Genomic DNA, 23,713 nt, shown 5'->3' on the forward strand with positions numbered 1-23,713 from the left:
GTCATATTTTCCGCTAAATCTATGTCAAAATTATCACTAAATAATATAAAGTAATACACAATTGGAAAGCCAGCATCGTTCTTTGTGTTATTACTGGTTAACTCAATTTCACATTGAAAAAACCAGAAGTACAGAACAACATCCATCGCATTACAGTCAGCTTTCAGATTCAGTAGTCCGTAGGTCAGATTCTAGCTAGAGATATATTCCTGATCAAAAGCTAACGGCAACATTTTACAAAAAAAAAATAATAATAAAAATAAACATCACAGGCACAGATTTTAAACTTTATACAAAAGAGGGCGAAGGATTATTCAATGTATCAACAAGACCGCGGTATTTAGCATACAAATGCGTTGTTACCTATGTCCAATGTAACGTGAAAGTGTGAGAGGGAGCAGAGAAGTACTATTCCAAAACTATTTGGCTGCTTGTTCTAGAACTGTTATATTTTTCATCTCCCTTGTATTATTTTGCAAAGGGGGTAATGAAAACACGCTCACTGTTGAGCTTCCGCCCCGGACCTCCTTCAGGACACGGAGTGCCGATATCGTTAGCTTCATGTACATGCTCTCCATATGCTTGATTTCTTCAAGTTCTTTGGGAACTTTAAGTTGAGTTTTTTTACTTTCAGTCACAGCCTTAGAATCACTCCCTTCTTCGTTATTGGTTCCTTCAAGTGGGCCTGACGGGTCATTCCTGGAGAAAATTTGATCCAGCATGCTCTCACACTCCTTCACAAGCTTGTTAAGGACATCAGTAGTGAAGAATGGTTGTTGCATGACCCTTTGGATAAAAGGCAAGCGAATGAGAGCACCACTTCGTTTCTCATATTTCTTCAGTATCTTCACTAGTCCTGTATATTATAGTATGTCAGGAATATCAAAGAGAAGAAAAGTTTTTTAATGCTGAATCCCAGAACGAAGTTCTGCATGAATGTGTATACGTAATGCTCGGTCAGTTAATGCTGTCCATATGAAGATTAAGCATCATCAAGATGCTTCAACTCTCTTAACTGCCCAAAAGCCATGCTGTATTTTTTCTTCTTTCTTGTCTAATATTTACATAGAACTCAGAGCTTCCCATGCCAACTTAGGGTTTCGGCAAACAAAGAAGAGAAAAAACACATGGGTGTGCAAATTATGTTGGAAAAATTGTGAAGGGCAAAACTAAACCCACAATACTTCACAGTTTCATCTCTTCACTGAACTAATGTATGCTATTTTCTATGTTAAAAGTGGTTTACTGGGTAATTCTCGCAAAGTATTTTGCATTACTATCATTACAAGAATTAACCATAGATTGTTCCTCACATAAAAATTTCACGATCAATATTCCAAGTTTTTCATGACCATGCATCATAGGTACCGGACTTTGCTTATTTAGTCGCTAGTAATATGGCACTAAGAGGCAAGTACCTGTGTAGTTGAGTGCACTGTAATTCTCTAACAAAACCATCTCTCCATGAAGATCCACTACTTCTCTCCCTACTTGCATCAACTCTTCATTTGAATCCTTTGCCTTTGCTATCCTATCTTGCAGTTCCTGCATTCCAACCACAAGCCAGACGACAGTTTAGAACATTTACCATGCATATTAGTTCCTTGCCTAACCAACAGGCAAGCCCCAAACAAGAATGAGTAGAAGATGGTCAAGAAGGTGAATCTAAAATTTCTAAATCAAGTTAAACCAGCATCCCAACTGAATCATGTGAAGAACAACATTACCGAGTGTGATTAAATGCCAAACAAGAAAACATGATATTTGGATCAGGGTAGTAGTGCTAGGAAATACATGATTATGTAGGACAAGCAGGGGGATTGGAACATGCACGCAAATCAGTTGAGAAAATATAGATTTGAATTAGATAAGAACACACCAGAGGACGCAGAATTTGAAGCAATTAAAAGCTAAATTCAGCACTGGTGCCAAGTGTAAGAACTACCAAAGCAGTCCTTGAGAAGTGGCAATCGCATCAATGACACATGTACACCATGAAACTGAACTTATCAAAGAATATGGCTTTAGCTAACCATCCTCGTTCCTCGGGCAATCATAAAGCTCCAACTCCTGCAGGAGTAAGCTAGTACATTTTTATTTTCTTGCTTCTTTACCAGTCAATTTTGTCATTCACAAAATTTACAAGAAAAACAAAACCCACAAGTTTCCTCGAGTGAATTTCATCCGCCTTCCATTCAATCGCGTAATATCTCATATTCAATATCATGATTCAAAATACCACCAGACATATAATTCCTAATCTTCCCAACAAAGGTCAAATGATCATTTCCAAACAAATAACCCCATCAAATTTCTCATCTACCGGACCAAAATTTAGAAGAAACCCATATAGGCATGTATTACCAAATCCTAATCAGAAACACAATCCTTCATATTCTAGACATGAAAGCCGCAAACAAAAAGATTCCCTCAGAATTCCCATCTTCTGAGAAACACACACCCTTTCAATTCTCATCTTCAACAAGAAAACGATAATTTCCTTAATTTTGAAAATTAAGAATCTTCTAAAAAAAGAAAGAACTCCATAAATCAACAAACAAGTTTCCCATATCCCAAAAAAGTAAACAATTCAACGAGTGCTAGTTTTTTCTAGATAAAGAAGAAGAAGAAAGAAAGAATTTACCTTCCACCGAATAACGTACTCCTCCTCCTTGTCGACGAAGAAGCCGTTGAACTTATCGATCTCGTCCTCCAAGAGCCTGACGAAATCGTCGACCTCCTTGGACAGCTCGGGTGGACAATAAGATGCGTCGACGTTGGGGTCCGAATCCAATCTGGGCCGTTTATCAGGCATCTTGTGGGTATCGTCGTCCTTGGGGTAGATAAGCTTGAGCTGCTTCTTGAGGTCCTTATAGGACAAGAACTTGTCCCGCCACTCCGGCAAGGTCTCCTCGATTAGGCTGTTGAGGATCTTCCAAAACTTCATGGTGCCCCCGCTCGCACCGGATGAAATCCTCCTCCACCAACAGACCGCAGAGAGAGAGAGAGAGAGAGAGAGAAGGAAAGAGAAGAAGATGGCCAAGATGGAAATAACTAAAATGAACGGATGGTCGTAGAGATCAGAGAAATTCGAATATTCGGAAGAAAGGAATTCTGGGGAATATACCTTTTTTTTTTTTTTTTTTTTTTTTTTTTTTTTTATAAAGTAATACTATATACAAATCTAAATAAACAAGTTCTATAGAAACTTTTTATAAAATAATAAATTTTATTAATAAATAATATTTTTTTAAAGTATAATTTAATTTACTTTTTTATAAATATTTATATAAAATTTACCTATTTAAAACTTATATCTAACATTATTTTTTTTTTATTATCTTGTTTGTTCGACACGAGCTACAAAGGAATCTCTTTCTCTCTCTCTCTCGATTTCCTAGCTTCCACGTCGGCCGAGACCGTTAAATCGTTGTTATGTTTTGCTCTCTTTTATTTCACTCTCAGGTCGCGTTTAAATGTTAAATTAAATTGAATTGAAGTAAGTTGAAATAATAAAATATTATTTTTTAATATTATTATTATTTTAAATTTAAAAATATTAAATTATTTATTATATTTTGTATTAAAATTTAAAAAAATTATAATAATAAATTAAGATGAGTTGAGTAATCAAACGAAACTACTAGTCATAACTGGCTTGGAATATTTTTACCCCTTTCGCACTTATTTCCAATTTAGATTGTAAACTCATTTAACTCATTTTATTATTATAATTTTTTAAAATTTTTATATAAAATATAATAAATAATTTAAATTTTAAAATTTTAAAATAATAATATTAAAAAATAATATTTTACCCAACTCAATTAAAACAATCTCAATTTTTTACGAATTGTTATTTTCCCTTTTACATGGAATCTTGCTTTTGCTCCAAGGGATTGCTTATTAAACGACAAAAAAATAAAGAAAAAAGACGAGACTTTTTTGTTGTGGGTAGAGTTGTGTTTTTATGCCACGCGAATATAATGTACCAGTGGCTAGTCTGATCATACTGCCAGAATAACCTATTCCAACACTTCAGTGCAAACATCCGTGGCTCATACAGCCGCATTCGAGCAAAAAACAATGATCTGCAGGACCAAAAGCCACGTGCTTTCAAGGCCCAAAGGTAAGTAACTCTGATGGGCAGGGAGCCAGCAGAGAGTAATCAGCAAACCAAGACTCAGATTGCCTTTAAATGTTAAATTGATTAAGTTAAATTGAGTTGAGATAATAAAATATTATTAAAATTATTTTTTAATATTATTATTATTTTAAATTTTAAAAAAATTAAATTATTTATTATATTTTGTATTAAGATTTAAAAAAATTGTAATGATAAATTGAAATAAACTTAGTTGAATTTAATTTTTAAAGGAAACCTCAACAACAGCACTTGTATGCAATGCATAATAAATAATATTAAATGGGTTTCAACTTCTCCCTTTTTTAAGTATACAAATTTTAGTTCTGATTTAAAAATCACTTGAATCACATTTCACTTGAAAACCACTGGTCATTTCTCACTTTGCAAGTGTAAAGTAATATTGATTTTTAGTCTTTTTTATATAAATTTTTTCTGTAATTTATTTTTTATTTTTTATTATTTATTTCAATCTGTCCATAATCCTAACAATTATATTTACACAACACATTTTTTATAACATATTTCGAAAGAGAAAAATTCAATTGTTTGGTATAATCTTTTATGACTTCCTCTTTTTTTTTTTTGGGGGGGGGGGGAATGTTAACTTCTGTAGGGTTTTTTTTTTTTTTTTTTTTTTGTTGTTGTTTGTCTTCAAGTCTTTTGGTTGAGGAATAAATACATTTATTCCATATAATCTTGTGTTATTTATTTTGTAACGTCATTTGTTTTATAATTATTTCTCTATTTTATTGAATTGTGAGTGTTTTAGATAAGATTTTGTCACAAATTGTGTTTTGAAGAAGTTTGGCAGAAATGATTTTTATCACAAACCAAGCAAAACATACAATATATACAACCTAACATAAATTGTGAGTATATTATAAGAATCATCTAAAAAAAATCTAAAAATCAAATGTTTTATGGAAATCTCTTTTTGAGTTATTATTTTCCTGTTTAATACTGTGTTTGTGGCTTCGTTGGTGTTGTGTATAAGGATGGCATTGTGTTCGAACAGAATCAACAATATATGAAATATCTAAAAGAAATTTGTGTTTTTAAATCTGTGTTTTGGAGAAGTTTGGCAAAAATGATTTTTGTCACAAACAAAAAAAAAAACATACAATATATACAACCTAACGTTTATATTCTAGATTTTTTTAAGTATTTGATACTTTCAGATCTAATACTTACAAGTACAAGATATTTACACAAGTTCATAATAGAATAGATATATGCACGACAAAGAAAGTAGAAATTACAGGTAAGAAATAAAAATTAAGCCTAAACAGATTAGTAATCGAGAAGTTCTAATTTTCATATCTGAAAACCCAATACTCACATCTAAAATATAAATACATTTTTATTATTTCTCAGTTAAATGTAAATTTCTCAATGCTTTCATTTGTAGAATTGTAAAGAATAGAGTAAAAAAATATTTAGCCATGTAAATTGATGGGTCTAAATTTCAGATCTAAGTTAAAACTTCTCCAATTTAAACTAAAATTAAAACTTATTAACCAAAACTTATCAAATGTAAACTATGCACATGTCACAAAGCTTCTAAAGATAACAAAAAATAAATAAATAAGCTATTAAAATAATCAATAAAACATGTAGATGTAAATAGGGAAACTTCTAAAAAATTTAAGATTTTTCAAAATTCACATATTTCTTCGTGCCTAAAATCGAGAACTTTCTCTAAAAAACGATTTAAACAAAAAAAACTAGCCGGTAGAAATTCTAAAATAAAACCTCTCGAATCTAAGCTAAAACGTCTAGATCTGTTAAAGTTAACAAAGAACCAAAAAAAAAAAAAAAACTTCTTTCCCCAAAAATAAAAGGTCAAAGCCAGAGATCTGAATAATACATAATAATAAATAGATCTTCAAACTTCTCAGGCCTACACTAAACATGTACATCTGTTCAAGTTTACAAACAATAACAATTTTTTTAAAAAAACTAGAAGATCAAAATCTTAGATGTGAACAATACACGAGATAATAGATCTAGGTAAATAGAACGATTGATCTAAAGTATAACCTCTTGGATCTAGACTAAAATGTCTACAAAAAATTCTTCAAAACTAAAAGGTCAAAATCATAAAGCTGAACAATATATAAAAATAAATAGATCTTCAAACTTTTTGAATATAGACTATAAGGTGTAGATCTATTGAACTTTAAACAAACAACGAATAAATTTTTACCCATGCACTGCGACACCCAATGGATCCCATCTTTTTTCTGTTTGTTCATAGACCAAAAACATGGAGCTCAAAGAAAGAGCTTTCAGAACATTTTCATTGGTTTGGTCAAATGCATCTTCAAAATTTAGCCAATATCACACTTTTTTATATTTGCCTATTCCATTTAAATTCAATCTCCACATTGAATTAGCCATTCACTCCCTATATAATAATAAAATATTATTAAATTAATAATTTTTTATTTAATTTATTTGTATCACATTTTATAATTCTACCAATTCAATATTAATAATAATTATATCCTAATTAAATTAATATTAAAAAAATCATATTTTCAAAAGTCATTTAATGCTAATAACAAAAAATATTTGATTAAACTCATCTAAATTTTCATTTAAATTTCTTAATTACAAATCAAATAGTATTTTTGTTTAGAGTGAGAAACTAATATTTTAATGTTTGTTTGGAGTGAAAAATTAATATTTTAATATTTGATGAATCAATTGTGATTCTCTATCTTTGACCAATAACTATAACAGAAGTCTATCTTATTTTAGATTTAGTCAATCTAATGTAAGGTGTTTTTGATATTAATTATATAAATTTTAACTAACTTTTTTATTTGACCAAGCCAATATGAATGCTCTCAAGAGAATTAGAAACGGAGAAGGAAGAACCCTTTTAAATGTGCTTCTTAGGGGGGAGGGGAATGAAAGTGTCCACCGTGGATTAGTTCATCGATGCCATATATTGAGGCTATAGACAGAGGGCCTCCGCCAGATCATATCTTTGATGATCATTCATCCCCTGTTCATGACGTGTCCTTCAATTTTATTTTCTCAATTTTTTTGAATTCTTTTGTTTTATTCTATTTGGATCCATATATATATATATATGTATGAAATTGCTTACAATGTACATGATGTACAATGTAACAATATTAATGTCACTCAAATCAATAAAATCCACCAATTGCTTAAAAGTGTAAAGCACATATTTGGGTAACACATGAATTATCAACACTCTATGTAGCTTTAATTGATCAGAGATTTTATGATTTCATCTTCCATCTCCATTAAAATCAAGAAATAGTGCCCACTTTAATTATGCTATTGCTAGCTAGCTTTAATATTTAAGTAACTATATATGTCGTCGTTTCTTTTCGTAATTGTTCATCTTTAATATCATTCAGTTCTTTTTTTTTTCCTAATATTGCTCTATAATATTTCAAGAGTATGGTGGGTTTGATGAAATTACAAAGAAGACTTGCATTGTGCCAAATCCAAAATCATCTTACTCTAGCTTATATATAATGGAATAGATATACTACAGCTTCTTAATTGTTCTTTTAAAAAAAAAAAAAACTAATGACAAATTATCACTTAGCTTGACACAATTGATGACAGCTGATTGTTTTTTAGTTTTACAAGTAATAATAGATGATTATATTGATATCCGGCAAGCAAGTTGCAGGCCATCATGATAATTCTATATATAATTTTTGATGATATACATTCTAGCTAGCTAGCTAGATGACCATGACCATGACCATTAACAAAGAATACTATTATAATATCACTCTAATAAATTCTCCACATGATTATGAAGTTGGTCAGGATTTTGAAATTAACGATAATCTAAGAAGAAGATACAGTAGAATCCCAAGATCATGATGATCATTTTCTGTGCTTTGGGTTGAAATTGTACTATCATTGTTTACGAATGTGACCAGACTTGCGAGTATCTTCATCTTTCTATACTACAACTTTACATATATAGAGATATTTTTCTTGGGTTGCGAGCAAACTCATTGGCCATTAAAATATGGTATATATGTGAGATAGAGCAACATTGCTAACTTTGTTTTTTTTTTTTTCCTCTCTCTCTCTTCAAGACAACCCATGAACCTGCTCTAAGCCTCTAATCAATGGCCAAGAAATCAATCCTAGCTAAGGAAAAAAAAAAGAGACAATATTTTAAACCAATTAACCGCTTTTACCAATATTTTAAGACAATTAGACTTTTGACTTTTTCATTACTAATATATAATCACTAAATTATAAATTAATAAGGATAATATAACTTCATAAAAGTCTCTATCCAATAGAAAAACTCATGCATTACCTGGAAATATAAAAATAAAAATTAGTTAGTTATTATCATAACTCTAAAATTATGAAATGCCAGCTAATCAAATATTATAATAAGTATTGTAATTGTTATTGCTAAAAAATGTAAAGAATATGCTTAAAAATATAATAAGTTGGTCTCTGCTTATAATTTTTATTCGCTACTTGTTTTGAAAAACAAATAAATTTTGGAAAATATTTTATTTAAGAATTCTCATATGTGATATTGATCTATTCTTTTATAGGTTTCATTTTCTTAGTATTTTTTGATTTGATTTGTAATTTTGTTATGTTTGTTTCATTTTTTATTTAAAGTATAGATAATTTGATTGCTTGTATTGTTCAACATAGAAATCAATCAAATTGTTTATTGAAATTGAAATTTTTTATTATATATATATATTTGTAAGAATCACATTATTTCTTAAAATTAATCATTTCACTAAACTAGGCAATAACACGTTACTCCGCACTAGTATTATTAAATCTCCATAAGTAGTATGAACACAACTATTTTATTCTTTATAATAAAATGTTAATTTTTTTGAATTTAAAAGACACTCAAATTAAAAATAATAGTCAACAAATAGAAAACAATATTTTATTATATAATTGCACACTAGTAATAATTGCGTAGTGCTATTTTTACTGAAATTATTCAGCCAAGGTAAAGTGTGAAAGAAGAAAACTTGTTATAATCAGTAATCACAACTATTATTTCTTTAGGAAAAAAAAAAAAATAACAACTATTATTTATTTTTAATATAAAGACGGTGATTTTCTAATGATTTGAAGGCAGAATCCCCTCCCCAACAAGTTTCTCCGTACCAAGAAAAAGCACTCAAATATTATGATTATTATTATTAGGAGGAGGAATAAAAGAAGCGGAATCTATTACAAGAGCGGGGTTAGTGAGAGGGAAGTTAAACTTGCTCAATAAGCTAACTGATGGACCTTTCATGTCTGTAAGTGTGCTTAAACGCACGTCGGCGCATTCTCTCTCCCTTTCTCATCAAGTTTTCCAGGACGGCTTCCATGCTTGCATGATCAATTACTTGAAAGGTCAGAAGGGTTTCTCCCAACTTCGTAAATCCGTGATCTTTTTCTTTTTTCTTTTTCCTTTTGTCTGAGTTGGGGAACATATGTTTGTTGCTTCTTCGGTTTTTACTGTGGAAGTTTTTGTATTATAATAATTATCGTTGATTGATGTGCACTGCGTTTGATACTGTGTTTGGTTGATGGGAAAAATGTGGGTCAAAGAAATAGATGATGGGGTTTGTGTGTTGGGCCTTGTTTTTGGTTAATTGGTCTGGGTAAAGACTCCGTTTGGTTGCCAAGAAAATGTTGGAAAAGAAAAGTTAAAAACAAAAGTTTATGCACATGGCATGATTGACAGGATTTCCGTTATGGATGGATCTCAATTCTTGTGATTTTATGAACGGTTTTATATTGATTGAGGCAATTTTTGTAGAGGTGTTCTGGTAATATCTGACTACTTTCGCGACTTTTAACTCGGTCAGGTGCTCTCTTATGTTTTTTTTCCTTTTTCTTTTTAATCATGTTGCATGAAAGGAAAACATAATGCATAGTTTGATTACAATGGCATGGAAGTTGGATCTTTACCGCCATGGAAGGATAGAACTGTTGAGAATTTGGACCTCCCAAATTTACCCCCTAGGATCCAGCATTTGAAGGAATATCAGGAAAAACAAAGAAATAATAATGTCATAAGAATTTATTTGGAAAACTCCCCAATTGGAGAAAAACCACTAGGCACAGAGAAGAAAATCTACTATGTGAAAAATTGTTACAATCATACAATTTTTCTCCTCACCCCAAGGACACTATAATAGATCAAACTAGGGATTTAAGGAAAAATGCACAATCTGATGAATATTTCATATGTATTGAGAAGGAAAAGATAAGGCTCTCTTCGAGGGGAGCTCTTCCATAGATGAAAACAGAAGATAACAAAATGATTCTCAGGTTCTGGATGCTTCCTCATTCCGTTACTGTGCTAGATATACTAGAAATGTGAAAGGACCAAATTACCCTTAGGTTATTTGGTTACAACTCAAAGGAAATGTATAGTAAGAATTAAACATGCATCAGGTCTTCTTGGCCCATTCAAGGCCCACGAACGTCCATATCATCTGACCTTTATTATGGCCCATGCACTAGCCCAGCCCACGCACGATCACACTTAACTCAGGAACATGTCTTCTGAAGGAACCCTAAAGTCCTGACTCCTCACAACACTTCACTCCCTCTGTTCTCTTCACTTCGATGTCGGCGTGTAACACTCTCCCCCCCATCACAACACCTTGCCCACAAGGTGTGGGTAATCGGTGCACAACTGTGTGTATGGTTCCCAGGAGGCTTCGTCTTGCGTCTGACCAGTCCAGCGAACCAAGAGCTCGACGACGGGTAAGTTCCTCACTTTCTTCAGTCTGCGTTGGAGGATCTCTTCGGGTTCCGGTTTTACTACGCCATTTTTGTCCATGGGTGGTAGAGTGGGTATGATATTGACTTGGTTGCCCAACTTCTTCTTTAATTGCGAGATGTGGAAAACATCGTGAAGTTGAGAAGAATGGGGTAGTTGGATTCGGTAGGCTACTTCCCCAACTTTCTGAATCACCGACTTCCAAATGTTGTTCCTTTCTGTTCTTATCCGCATATTTCTTCATTCTCTCTTGGGATCTGACCAAGTTTTGCTTCAACAGGGCCCAAAGCTGGTCTCTTTCCCGCAGTGTAAGCTCGATCTCCTCTAATCTTGCAGTGCCTGCTGTATAACTTGTTAGCTTAGGTGGTGTGTACCCATACAGTGCTTGGAATGGTGTTATTTTACTCGAAGCATGTTGGCTTGAATTGTAGCACCATTCTGCCAAAGGCACCCATTTAGACCACTCCGTAGGTCGATCACAGACATAGGACCTCAAGTAATTTTCCACCCATTTGTTAACAGCTTCAGTTTGGCCATTTGTTTGTGGATGGTATGCCGTGCTGAAAGCCAACTTAACTCCTTGTAAGGACAGAAATTCCTGCCAGAACTTGCTAGTGAATGTTGGGTCACGATCTGATGTAATAGAGTTGGGCATGCCATGTAATTTGAAGATGTGTTTGAGGAAGAGTTGGGCGATCGTCTTAGCAATATATGGGTGGGAAATTGGAATAAAATGGGAGTATTTTGTAAACCTGTTAACAACTACCCATAGGGCATTAAATCCAGCAAAGTTAGGTAATCCTTCAACAAAATCCATAGTAATGTCAGTCCATGGTGTCGATGGGATTGGTAGGGGTTGGAGCAACCCACTAGGGAGTGTATTATCCACCTTGATAGTTTGACAAATGTCACAGTCTTTTAGGAAATTTCTCACATCCAACTTCTGGCCAGGCCAATAAAAGTCCTTCTTGACTCTATAACGGGTCTTGTCAAAACCCAAGTGACCCCCTAAGGGACTCCCATGTAACAACTCCAGGAGCTTGTGTATAAAAGAAGGAACTGTAGGAATGTAAACTCGGCCTTTATAAAACAGGATATCACTCTTCACTGTGTAAGGAGACTGCAGCTGGCCCTGCTTGTGTTTCTCCAAAAGAACCTTAATTCTATCATCACTCGAGTACAAGGATTTGATATCATTCATCCAGTCGCAATTTGGAACAGAAATATGAGAGACAAAGTAACTTCGGAGTCTATCCCTTGTCTAGATAAAGCATCCGCCACCATGTTGTCTTTGCCTTTTTTGTATTCAATCGCAAAGTCATATCCCATGAGTTTAGCAATCCATTTTTGCTGCATAACTGTCCCCACTCGTTGGTCAAGTAAGAATTTCAAACTTTGATGATCCGTTTTGATAATAAACGGCTGGCCTAAAAGGTAATAGCGCCACTTTTGAACTGCTGAAACTAGGGCCAGAAATTCTTTTTCATATGTAGAGAGTTGTAAGGATCTTCCTTTTAAAGCTTGACTAAAAAATGCGAGGGGTCTCCCTGTTTGCATAAGTACTGCCCCGATAGCCTCACCCGACGCATCACATTCAATGACAAAAGGTTTTTGAAAGTTGGGCAATCTAAGACTGGGGGTTCAGTCATAGCTGTTTTGAGTGTGTTAAAGGCTGTTTAGGCTTCCTCATCCCAAATAAAACTGTCTTTTTTGAGTAAGCTGGTCAGTTTTGCTGATGTAGCTCCATATCCTTTCACAAACCTTTGATAATAGCCCGTGAGGCCTAAAAAACCGCGTAATGCTTTAAGAGACTTGGGTGGTGGCCAGCTCAACATAGCCTTTATCTTCTCTGGATCTGCCCTTACTCCTTGGCCAGAAATTAAATGGCCCAAATATGCAATTTCCATGCAGCCAAAATCGCACTTACTGAGCTTAGCATAAAGCTGGTTGTCTCTTAAAATGTCAAAAGTGAGCTGTAGGTGGTGTAGGTGAGCCTCCTCGTCCCTGCTGTAGATCAAAATATCATAAAAAAAAACCAAAATAAACTTCCGTAAATGAGGTTTAAAAACCTGATTCATCAAACTTTGAAAGGTGGAAGGCGCATTGGTTAAGCCGAATGGCATCACAAAAAATTCGTAGTGTCCTTCGTGTGTAAGGAATGCGGTTTTAGGGATGTCTTCAGCTTTTACCCTTATTTGATGATATCCCGACCTTAAGTCGAGTTTAGAAAACACCTTGGCATCATGTAGTTCATCCATCAATTCCTCCACCACTGGGATTAGATATTTATCTTTCACTGTGACATGGTTGAGGGCACGATAATCAACACATAAACGCCATGTGCCATCTGCCTTCCTTACCAATAAAACAAGTGAGGAATACGGGCTTTGACTAGGTCGAATCACACCAGATTCCAGCAGCTCTTTAATGATTTTCTCAATTTCATCTTTCTGAAAATAGGGATAACGATAGGGTCTCACAGAGATGGGTTGAGTACCAGGTAATAGGGTGATACTGTGGTCTTGAGATCTGGTTGGTGGGAGGCTAGAAGGGAGGGCAAAGATGTCAGGATATAGGTCAAGAAGCTGCTGGATGGGTTTAGGAACAGGGGCAGGTGTTTGGGCTTGGGAAACTTGTTCAATGAGCTGTAGAAGCACACCTTTTTTTTCCAGAGCCGTAGCTCTATTAAATGGCCCTTCTTCCATTAAAGCGCTGCCTCGTAGCCCCTTTAAAAGGATCACAGTGTCCTGGTAGTTAAACTGCATAGTGAGGTTATGGAAATTCCATAGAATTGACCCTAGCCCTTGTAACCATTGCACACTCAGCACTACATCACAACTAGCCATCACTAGCAAATACATATCCACAGAAAACCTCATGTCTTGGACAACCATTGGAACATCTTTAATTCTGCCCTCACTTTGAACTTGGTCTCCATTTGCAATTTTCACCCTCACTTTGTCATTAGTTAACACATGTAGGGAACATTTTGACAATAAAGAAGGATCCAGGAAGTTGTGAGTACTTCCGGAATCAATGAGAATAGTCACTGGTTGGTTACCAATTCTGCCCACAACACGCATAGTTTAAGGGTTCAAGGACCCTATAATAGCATGTAAGGTGATCTCTGGAGCTGCACCAGAGATTTCTTGTGTGATCTGTTCCTCTTCCTTCTTAGTGTCAATGTCAACCACTTCATAATTCTCCTTAATTTCCTCAATCAAATATAGCTTTGGACTTGAACATTTGTGACCGGGGCCCACTTGGAGTCACATGAATAACAGAGGCCTTTTGCCCTGCACTCTCTCATCTCAGTTTGACTAACTTTATGGACTGGAACAATGGCTTTGGGATGGTTTTGGTGGCTGTCTGTGGTTTGTGGCTGTTGGGCAGGTTTAAAATAGGATGGTTGAGTGTTTTGTGTAGCTATTTGGTATGGAGGTTTCTTTTGTAAAAAAAATTTTTTCCTCTTGTATTTTTGCAAGTCCATAGGTTGTAAGCAGGTCAGTTGGAGTCAACATCTTAACTGACAACCTTATATCATCCTTATGGCCACTGAGAAAGCAACTAAGCTTGTAATTCTCAGATAACCCACGCAGCCTGTTAGACAAGGCTTCAAAATCAGTTTTGTAATCATCCACACTACCCTTCTGACTCAACTTAGCCAACTGTTCCATTGGGTCATCATAAGTGGTTGGACCAAATCTGACAATTAATGCCTTCACAAAGGCCTTCCAACTGTTTATTCTCCCAGACTCTTCCAAGTCTTGAAACCATACAAGTACCTTCCCTTCCATGTGGAGGGATACTAAACGTAATTTATGCTGAGGAAGGATATTATGATAGGTAAAAAAATGTTTTACCTTAAATAGCCATCCATGGGGGTTATCTCCGTGAAAAACTGGAAAGTCCAATCGAATGGGCCTTGGCTGGATGTTGGTATTGTGAGGTACGAGTTGTGACTCTTGATTTTCTAGACTTTGGTTATTCTGTGAATGGCTAGATGAATCTCCTGATAGAGTTGTCTTCACACTGTGCAGATCTGCTGCCATACCAGAAAACTGCTTCAACATTGTCTCCATTTGACGCCGTATAGCCAACATCTCCACTCCAATTGTACTAAACTGGCTATCAGTATTTTTGATGTGTTGTTTTGTAGTTTTTCGTTGAGCATTGAGACCTTCCTGTAATTCCTTTATACGAGTATTTTCAGCCATGGTGAACAGGGCAGGAAAGGGGCTCTGGATACCACTTGTAATAGATCAAACTAGGGATTTAAGGAAAAAAGCACAATCTGATGAATATTTCATATGTATTGAGAAGGAAAAGATAAGGCTCTCTTCGAGGGGAGCTCCTCCATAGATGAAAACAGAAAATAACAAAATGATTCTCAGGTTCTGGATGCTTCCTCATTCCGTTACTGTGCTAGATATACTAGAAATGTAAAAGGACCAAATTACCCTTAGGTTATTTGGTTACAACTCAAAGGAAATGTAAAGTAAGAATTAAACATGCATCAGGTCTTCTTGGCCCATTCAAGGCCCACGAATGTCCATATCATCTGACCTTTATTATGGCCCATGCACCAGCCCAGCCCACGCACGATCACACTTAACTCAGGAACATGTCTTCTGAAGGAACCCTAAAGTCCCGACTCCTCACAACACTTCACTCCCTCTGTTCTCTTCACTTCGATGTTGGTGTGTAACAGACACCCACAAAGCCACTAGCAAAACTTTGATTCTCATCTCTTCCGCTTCTTACAAAAGGGCAGCAGAGGAATTTTACTAGAGTCACAAGTTACTAGTTAAGTTTATGATTTGGTGCACTTAGGTCTCGTTTGTTTTCAAAGATGAGATGAAATGAGTTGAGATTAAAGTTAAAAAGTTGAATAAAATATTGTTAAAATATATTTTTTAATATTATTTTTGTTTTGAAATTTGAAAAAGTTGAATTATTTTATTTTATTTTATATTGAAATTTGAGAAAGTTGAATTTTTTTATTTTATTTTGTATTGAAATTTGAGAAAGTTGTAATAATTAGATAGGATGAGATGAGATGAGTTGAGAAGTTTTCTGAAAACAAACGAGGCCTTAATCAAGGAAACTAAGCCCCCTTATATAGGCCATGAGTCTTGCTGCTCACTCTTCTTCCACCGATTTGGGATTCAAAAGGAGCAAACCCAACAATCTCCAACTTGCGATTTTGGCTGATCCCACAGCCACGCTCCACCACAATGAAGATCTTCATAGCTTTCGCTATCATGCTCCACCATAAAAGCATACCACTCAGAATAAACCAATTCCAAGCATTTCAATTTCGGCCCACAATGCCCGTGTGCAAACTTGTGGACCAGCTAACATTAACACATCTTCTATCATGACAACTTTGAGATTTAGTGACATCCCATGATGATGTACATGTCTCTCTTCAAAGGAAATTGTCTTCCATGGAGAGAGAAAAAATTAGCTTTATCATCAGTATCTCTATTTACTGACTTGGAGCCACTTGCCGAACCTGCTCCAACTCTTGGACAATTTTTTCTGACGTACCCAGATTGTCCACACACCCAGTAGACTACTTTATTCTTCATGGAGTTATTCTTCTTCTCATTTCCAGCTGCTACCATTGCTAAGTTCTCAGGTGGACCATTTCTTCCACCACCTAGTCTTCTCTTTTCAGATAGAGTTTACTGATAACTTCTGAAAAAATTATTTTCTCCTTCCCATGTTCAGAATAGGCTTCATATGCTCATAGGAAGGTGGAAGAGATCAGATGAGCCTCAAGGAAACTAAGCCCCCTTATATCGTTCCTGAGCCTTGCCTTTCACTCTTCTCCTACCGATGTGAGATTCAAAAGGAGCAAACCCAACAAGTACACAGGGGTAATTTGATTAGGGAAATGCTACAAAATTGGAATTTGGTTGTTGCTGGTTGCACAATTGAATCCTTAAGTCGGTTTAAGAACCAAGTAATCTTCTTGGCCTGGCAACCTTTAAGCAACTTGAGGCACCTTGTGATGTCTAGGACAATAGGTTGAATCCCCTGGTATAGCATGAGCGGGGACTGCAGAATAGCCAAGGTCGCTGTCAAGGAAGCTCCCTCAAGTATACTCTTTTCATTTCCTATCCCCTGTTTACTGTATTGCTAGAGATGTGGCAGTTGCCTCGACTTGATTTGGGTAAGATGAGTTGACTTGACTAGCGGTAACAAAGTATGTTGTCTAAGCTTGATCTTCCCATGCCTGATTGTCTTACTGCTACATCATATTACAGGGAGATTGTATCATTTGTAGGAGAAGACCAATACTGAATTCTTCTTGTAATATTTTATGTACTTTTTCTTTAGCGCTAAAAAAATGGCAAGACAAATGAAATTCTGCTATACAGACGCAAAAAAAAAAAAAAAAAAAAAGAGAAAGGAACTAATTTTCCTTTACGTAAAGGAAATGCTTTACATAAAGGAAATGATCAAGAAAACAAAAAAAATTATATTCTACCTTTCCACATGCTATTGTAAGACAGCAACTAAACAGTCTTTCCTAGAATTTTGTACCCTTTGATCTATTTGGTTTTAAAGGGAGTTTTCTCTTAGTTTTCAGTGACTTCTTATGACATTAAGTCCATCACATGAGAGTTATTGAAATATATCTTCAACTGTCAATGTCAAAAATTGAAATATTGCTTTCTTGTGGATTATCTGTTGGATTGTCCTCCGTGATCTGGGATACCAAAAGAAGGGTTATACTTTTATTTGTTACAGGAACTGTTTAGTCCTAAGGGCTGAGGTGTCATATAAAATTTTAATGTGCTTTTAGGTTCTCTGCATTTTGAGGGTTTTTGTATCAGGATAACTTTGAGGTCTTTTTTTTTTTTGGAAGAGTGATCTATTTTACAATCTTTGCATTTGAAAGTGACAGAACTTTGAAGAAAAGAAATGGAGTTGAAAGGAAATGAAAGGGATGGAGAAACAGTGGTGACTCAAGTTAGTTTTGGTGGGTTTGACAGTAATGTCAGAGCGAAAGATCTTGTGGAATGCTTAGAATACGAAGTTGGAACTGTTTTTAGGTGCAGACTGAAAACTTCTTGGACTCCTCCAGAATCTTATCCAACATTTGAGGTCATTGACACTTCAGACATTGAAATAGAAGATGATTATAAAAAGGTGGAGCCCCATGCATTTGTGCATTTTGCCACACCTAAATCGGTAGATTGGGCTTTGGATGCTGCAGGGCGTTGTGATCTTTTTCTGAACAAGCAACAATTGAAGGTTAGTTTAGGTTTCCAAAGTCCATTCCACCTGAGGCAGAGGAGGAGGACTACAACTCCTCATAAGTTGTCTGATGTGCTTGTCGAGGTTGGAACCTTGGTCAGCCGGGATGAGTTTTTTGTTGCTTGGAGAGGAGCACCTTATGGGGTTGACTTTCTGGTAGATCCCTTTGATGGGACATGCAAGTTTTGTTTCACAAGAGATACTGTTTTCTCTTTTAAAAGCACAAGCAAGTATGCGGAGATAAAATGTAATTTTAAGATGGAATTTGTGGTAAGAGACATCAATGAGATCAAACGCTATAATGATACATCATATCTAGTAATTTTGTTGCACCTTGCTGCATCTCCCTGCATTTGGTATAGAACGGCTGATGATGATATTGAAGAATCTGTGCCGTATGATTTGTTAGATGATGATGATCCTTGGATCCGAACCACAGATTTTACACCAAGTGGGGCCATTGGTCGGTGTAGTTCTTATAGAGTTTCAATCCCACCCCGCCATGGTGTCAAGTTGAGAAGTACAATGGAATATCTTAAAGAACAAAGAGTGCACGAGATCTGCCTTGAAAAGCCACTTAGGATCAGGGATGAACCTGAATTTGGGCTGCCCTTATCAGATCCTTTCTTCTGTATTCAGTACAAGCAAGGGATAGCTTTTGAGATAATGTTCTTGGTGAATGCTGTCTTGCATAAAGGCATATTCAGTCAGCACCAGTTGTCAGACAATTTCTTCAGTTTATTGAGAAGCCAACCCAAAGAGGTCAACATTGCTGCACTAAAGCACATATGTTCTTACAGACGCCCAGTGTTCAATGCGTTCAGGAGACTGAAAACAGTCCAGGATTGGTTGTTGCGGAATCCTAAGCTTTTTAAGAGCCGTAGACAGCTTGATGATATTGTTGAAGTTAGGAGGTTGGTTATTACACCAGCAAAAGCATATTGTCTTCCACCAGAAGTGGAGCTTTCCAACAGAGTTCTCAGGAAGTATAAAGGAGTTGCTGATAGGTTTTTAAGGGTCACTTTTATGGATGAAGGATTGCAGACAATGAATTCCAATGTTCTTAACTCCTACGTTGCTCCTATTGTAAAGCTTATCACATCAAACTCTTATCCACAAAAAACAAAAATATTCCAAAGGGTGAATACCATTCTGAAAAGTGGATTTCATGTTTGTGGTAGGAAGTATTCTTTTCTAGCCTTCTCATCCAATCAATTGAGGGACCGTTCTGCCTGGTTTTTTGCTGAAGATGGAAAGACGAATGTTGTTAACATCAGAAAGTGGATGGGGAAGTTTACCCAGAAGAACATTGCGAAGTGTGCTGCCAGGATGGGTCAGTGCTTCTCATCTACGTATGCTACAGTAGAAGTTCCACCAAAAGAAGTGAATCCCGAGCTTCCTGATGTAGAGAGAAATAATTACATTTTCTCTGATGGGATTGGTATGATTACTCCTGATCTTGCAAATGAAGTTGCAGAGAAACTGAAATTGGACGGGAACCCTCCATGTGCTTATCAGATAAGATATGCTGGTTTTAAGGGTGTTGTGGCTCGTTGGCCAGCAAAAGGTGATGGAGTGCGACTTTCTTTAAGGCCTAGTATGAACAAGTTCATTTCTGACCATACTACTCTTGAAATCTGTTCTTGGACTAGGTTTCAGCCTGGTTTCCTAAACAGGCAGATTGTGACACTGCTTTCAACTTTGAATGTTCCTGATGAAATATTCTGGAAAATGCAGGACTCTATGCTCTCCAGACTAAACCAAATGCTTGTGGACACAGATGTTGCATTTGATGTCCTGACAGCATCCTGTGCTGAGCAAGGAAATGCAGCTGCAATTATGCTGAGTGCGGGATTTGAGCCTCAAAGTGAACCTCATCTACGAGGCATGTTAACCTGTATACGAGCTGCTCAGCATTGGGGCCTTAGGGAGAAGGCTAGGATTTTTGTTCCTTCAGGTAGGTGGTTAATGGGCTGCTTAGATGAGCTAAGCGTCCTTGAGCAAGGCCAATGCTTTATCCAAGTGTCTACCCCGTCATTGGAAAACTGTTTCTCAAAGCATGGTTCCAGGTTTACTGAGAAAGCAAATAATCTTCAAGTAATTAAAGGGCATGTGGTGATAGCAAAAAATCCTTGTCTTCACCCAGGAGATATAAGGATTCTGGAAGCAGTTGATGACCCTGGTTTACACCATTTATTTGATTGCCTTGTTTTCCCTCAAAAGGGTGATAGGCCCCACATGGATGAAGCATCTGGAAGTGACCTTGATGGGGACCTCTACTTTGTGACATGGGATGAAAATCTCATTCCCCCGAGCAAGGAGAGCTGGCCGCCCATGAAGTATACTCCGGCAGAAACCAAACTTTCAGCACGCCAGGTCACTACTCAGGTACTTGATCTGCATTGCTCGACTGTAATTTACTATATTCTATGAACAATTGGATTCTGGGATGGTGTTTTGATGAAATTTATAACGCGAATGTTGCTACAATGTAAGCCAATGACACAACTAAGTCAATTAGATTAGCACGATGGAGTTCCCTTGTTAGTTGGTTTGGTTTCAAGAAACTGCTGCATTATTGCATTAATAAGCAATTTCAATATAGACTGACAAAAGCATGTGATGAAATGGGATAATATTCTAGTATCACTAAACTAGCATGCGTTGGCGTTGCTTGTATATGTTCCGTATACTTCTTGGGCTCTTGCCTATTATTATGATCAGTAAAGTGTTGTTTACCGATAAAAAATTGGGATAAAATTCTCAGTAGTTAATCTTGAGGAACGAGTAAGTAAGATAGGATAGACATTTGATGAAACTCTTACACATACAATATATTAGAACCCCAAGTATGCAACAAAGAAACTCTCTTAAATTTATATTTTGTGTTTGTTCCGTAGGATATAATTGACTTTTTTGCAAGAAACATGGTAAATGAGAGCCTGGGAACAATCTGCAATGCACATGTGGTTCATGCTGACAGCAGTGAGTACGGGGCTTTGGATGAGAACTGCTTAACGCTTGCTGATTTAGCAGCTAAAGCTGTTGATTTTCCCAAGACTGGGCACATTGTCATCATGCCTCAACATCTGAAACCAAAATTGTACCCTGATTTTATGGGGAAAGAGGATTACCAATCCTACAAGTCAACCAAAATTTTAGGAAGACTTTATCGCCAGGTTAAGGATGCCTATGATGAAGATGTTGTTACATCTGCACGGTTAGATGTTGTTCCCACTGATGTTCCTTATGATAAAGACCTTGAGGTTCCAGGATCTGCCCATTTCATTATGGATGCATGGGATCAGAAGTGCTCTTATGATGGGCAGCTGAATGGTCTACTAGGACAATATAAAGTGAAGAGGGAAGAAGAGATTGTGACTGGGCACATCTGGTCCATGCCAAAGTACAACAGCAGGAAGCAAGGGGAGCTCAAGGAGAAGCTCAAGCAGTCTTACAGTGCTCTAAAGAAAGAGTTTAGGCTAGTTTTTGATAAGATGGACTCAGATTTTGAGGGACTAACTGATGACGAGAAGAACGTATATTATGAGCGCAAGGCATCAGCATGGTATCAGGTCGCTTACCATCCTAAATGGGTGAAGAGATCTCTGGAGTTGCAAGAGCCAGATGGTCCAGAGAATGTAGTGATGTTGAGTTTTTCCTGGATTGCAGCTGATTACCTTGCTCGGATCAAGATTAAAAGCCGCAGGATGGTAAATTTTGACTATAGTAAGCCTATTAACTCTCTGGCAAGGTACCTTATGGATCGAATTTGACCAGATCTTAGTGCTGTCTAGAGCTCTCTTGTTGCCACTCGGAACTTTTTGGCAGCCAGGCCTCTCTGCCATGTTTAAAGGAAGGTTTGCATCTATGTGTTCAAGGTATTTCCATTTTTTTTCCCCCCTTTCTATCCTGGTATTTCCGTTTGACCTGTTATAGTCGATGCTACAAAATGTTCCTTGCCTTTGGTCAAACTGTTGAAACTTGTGCTTTGATTGGATATTTCTTTCTGCCTCCGAGTTCTCTGAGATTGTAGTGACAATTATCCACTGGCGTGTTTTTTTTATGTTAGTACATAGTATATGATGATGTATCCGCATGGAAGTTGAATGTCTAAATTATGTTTCTCTAAACAGGCTAAGCATCTTTAGAGGCAGCTATGGCATAGCTGCCATAGGTGGTTCCAAGGCTATGCCATAGGTGGTTCCAAGATGCATTTCTTTAATTTATCTGGAAAACATTTTATATCCTGACATGTTCAACCAAATCAAGGCGTGCATGCAAGTTATGAACGGATAAAATGAATCAAAACCCAGGCGGTACTAATGGTTTTATTGCATTGTGTTAGTAAATTACAGACCCCAAATAGCCAAATTTCTCAAAGAATTGATCCATCAGGAAATAGAACATAACTAAGTCCAAAACTAAAGCAAACATTAATTTGCAAATTGCTTTGATGATCATTAACGAAACATAACAAGAGAACTTTCCCTTCTGATTGATAAGGATATATATATGAAATGAGTTGGCTCCTTGATGTATGCCAGCATTCATGATTATATCACCCAACTACTTAAAAGAGTGCTAGTGTGCCTGTACCCTACCTATTATAAGTCAACTATACTTATGTCTTATCCTTCCTGCCCTATATAGCACTTGGAGCATCGCTATGCTCTACAATATTTGGGGTGCTTAATTAATATGCTCATCATTAATGCACGTCACACGAAAATGAAGAAATTATACATATACATACATATATATATATATATATATATATATATATATATGCATACTGCATGCATGCATATATACAAATTTGTGTATATAGGGTACAAAAACAAATCCAAATAAACATGAGCTAGCTAGCTAGCTGGTTGACTTGTTTCTTAATTAACTAGTTGCCGGCTGCTTTGCATTAATTATCATAAATTTCAAAACTATAACTTACTTACCCTATCATTAAAAGTAAAATTAAAAATTTAAAAAAAAATCAAATATAAAAAAGTAGTATTAAATGAGTAGTAAGAGAAAAACAAGTCTATCATTATCCTCTTTTAGATAGAAAAAATTTATTCATCATCCTAACTCTTATTATCCTTTCATCATCATATGATGTGGTTTTATATGATAGGTTCACAAGTGAAATGTAATAAATAATTTCTAATCACCTAATACGATATCATAAAATAATAAAAGGATAATGAAAGTTGAGATGATGAGTAGCATTACTCTCGAGTTGGCTTCATTGGTTCTTACTTCTTATATATCAATTTGTTTAAAAGGAAAGTGTGTACGATGGGTTATATATGAAGGAGACATGTACGGCAGAGGATTCTTTCATTGGCCGGACGATTTCTCCCTATAATTTCTACCAAACATGTTGTGTCCAGGCCAGAGAGATAAACCGATCGAAATATTGCTGATCTTTTTTTGGTAAAACTAGGCATTGGAGTTGGAAGGCCATTCACCTCCGTGAGAGATGAGGGGGTTTCTTTGTTTATTTATAGAGTCGA

General features: G+C 35.9%; 2 protein-coding genes across 3 annotated transcripts; one reads left to right on the forward strand and one right to left on the reverse strand.

Annotated features, from left to right (window-relative positions):
* Positions 1-266: 266 nt before the first annotated feature.
* LOC121261336 (SPX domain-containing protein 1-like) lies at positions 267-3,392 on the reverse strand. Its single transcript, XM_041163658.1, has 4 exons — positions 3,327-3,392; positions 2,645-3,127; positions 1,419-1,545; positions 267-856 (listed from the first exon to the last, which is right to left on the reverse strand). The coding sequence occupies exons 2-4, from the start codon at positions 2,945-2,947 to the stop codon at positions 420-422; spliced, it is 867 nt and encodes a 288-aa protein (XP_041019592.1). The 5' UTR covers positions 2,948-3,127; positions 3,327-3,392; the 3' UTR covers positions 267-419.
* Positions 3,393-9,295: 5,903 nt separating this feature from the next.
* LOC121261372 (RNA-dependent RNA polymerase 6-like) lies at positions 9,296-22,246 on the forward strand. 2 transcript variants are annotated; one of them, XM_041163712.1, is made up of 3 exons: positions 9,296-9,544; positions 17,839-20,585; positions 21,098-22,246. In XM_041163712.1, exons 2-3 carry the CDS (start codon positions 17,862-17,864, stop codon positions 21,971-21,973), a joined length of 3,600 nt encoding a protein of 1,199 aa, XP_041019646.1. In that variant the 5' UTR covers positions 9,296-9,544; positions 17,839-17,861; the 3' UTR covers positions 21,974-22,246. The 2 variants fall into 2 exon arrangements, with proteins under 2 accessions (XP_041019646.1, XP_041019645.1); XM_041163711.1 differs by having other exon boundaries at positions 9,297-9,544; positions 17,845-20,585.
* The last annotated feature ends 1,467 nt before the right edge of the window (positions 22,247-23,713 follow it).

This window comes from Juglans microcarpa x Juglans regia, chromosome 4D (genome assembly GCF_004785595.1).
Source record: "Juglans microcarpa x Juglans regia isolate MS1-56 chromosome 4D, Jm3101_v1.0, whole genome shotgun sequence".
Taxonomy (NCBI): Eukaryota; Viridiplantae; Streptophyta; class Magnoliopsida; order Fagales; family Juglandaceae; genus Juglans; species Juglans microcarpa x Juglans regia.

Bases quoted from the DNA above. Each gene is read 5' to 3' on its own strand.
- LOC121261336 (XM_041163658.1), bottom strand. From the start codon at position 2,947: ATGAAGTTTTGGAAGATCCTCAACAGCCTAATCGAGGAGACCTTGCCG. The intron at 1,546-2,644 runs GTAAATTCTTTC...GTTGGAATGCAG, and splicing joins AGTACGTTATTCGGTGGAAG to GAACTGCAAGATAGGATAGC. The intron at 857-1,418 runs GTACTTGCCTCT...TATAATATACAG, and splicing joins CAGTGCACTCAACTACACAG to GACTAGTGAAGATACTGAAG.
- LOC121261372 (XM_041163712.1), top strand. From the start codon at position 17,862: ATGGAGTTGAAAGGAAATGAAAGGGATGGAGAAACAGTGGTGACTCAA. The intron at 20,586-21,097 runs GTACTTGATCTG...TTTGTTCCGTAG, and splicing joins CACGCCAGGTCACTACTCAG to GATATAATTGACTTTTTTGC.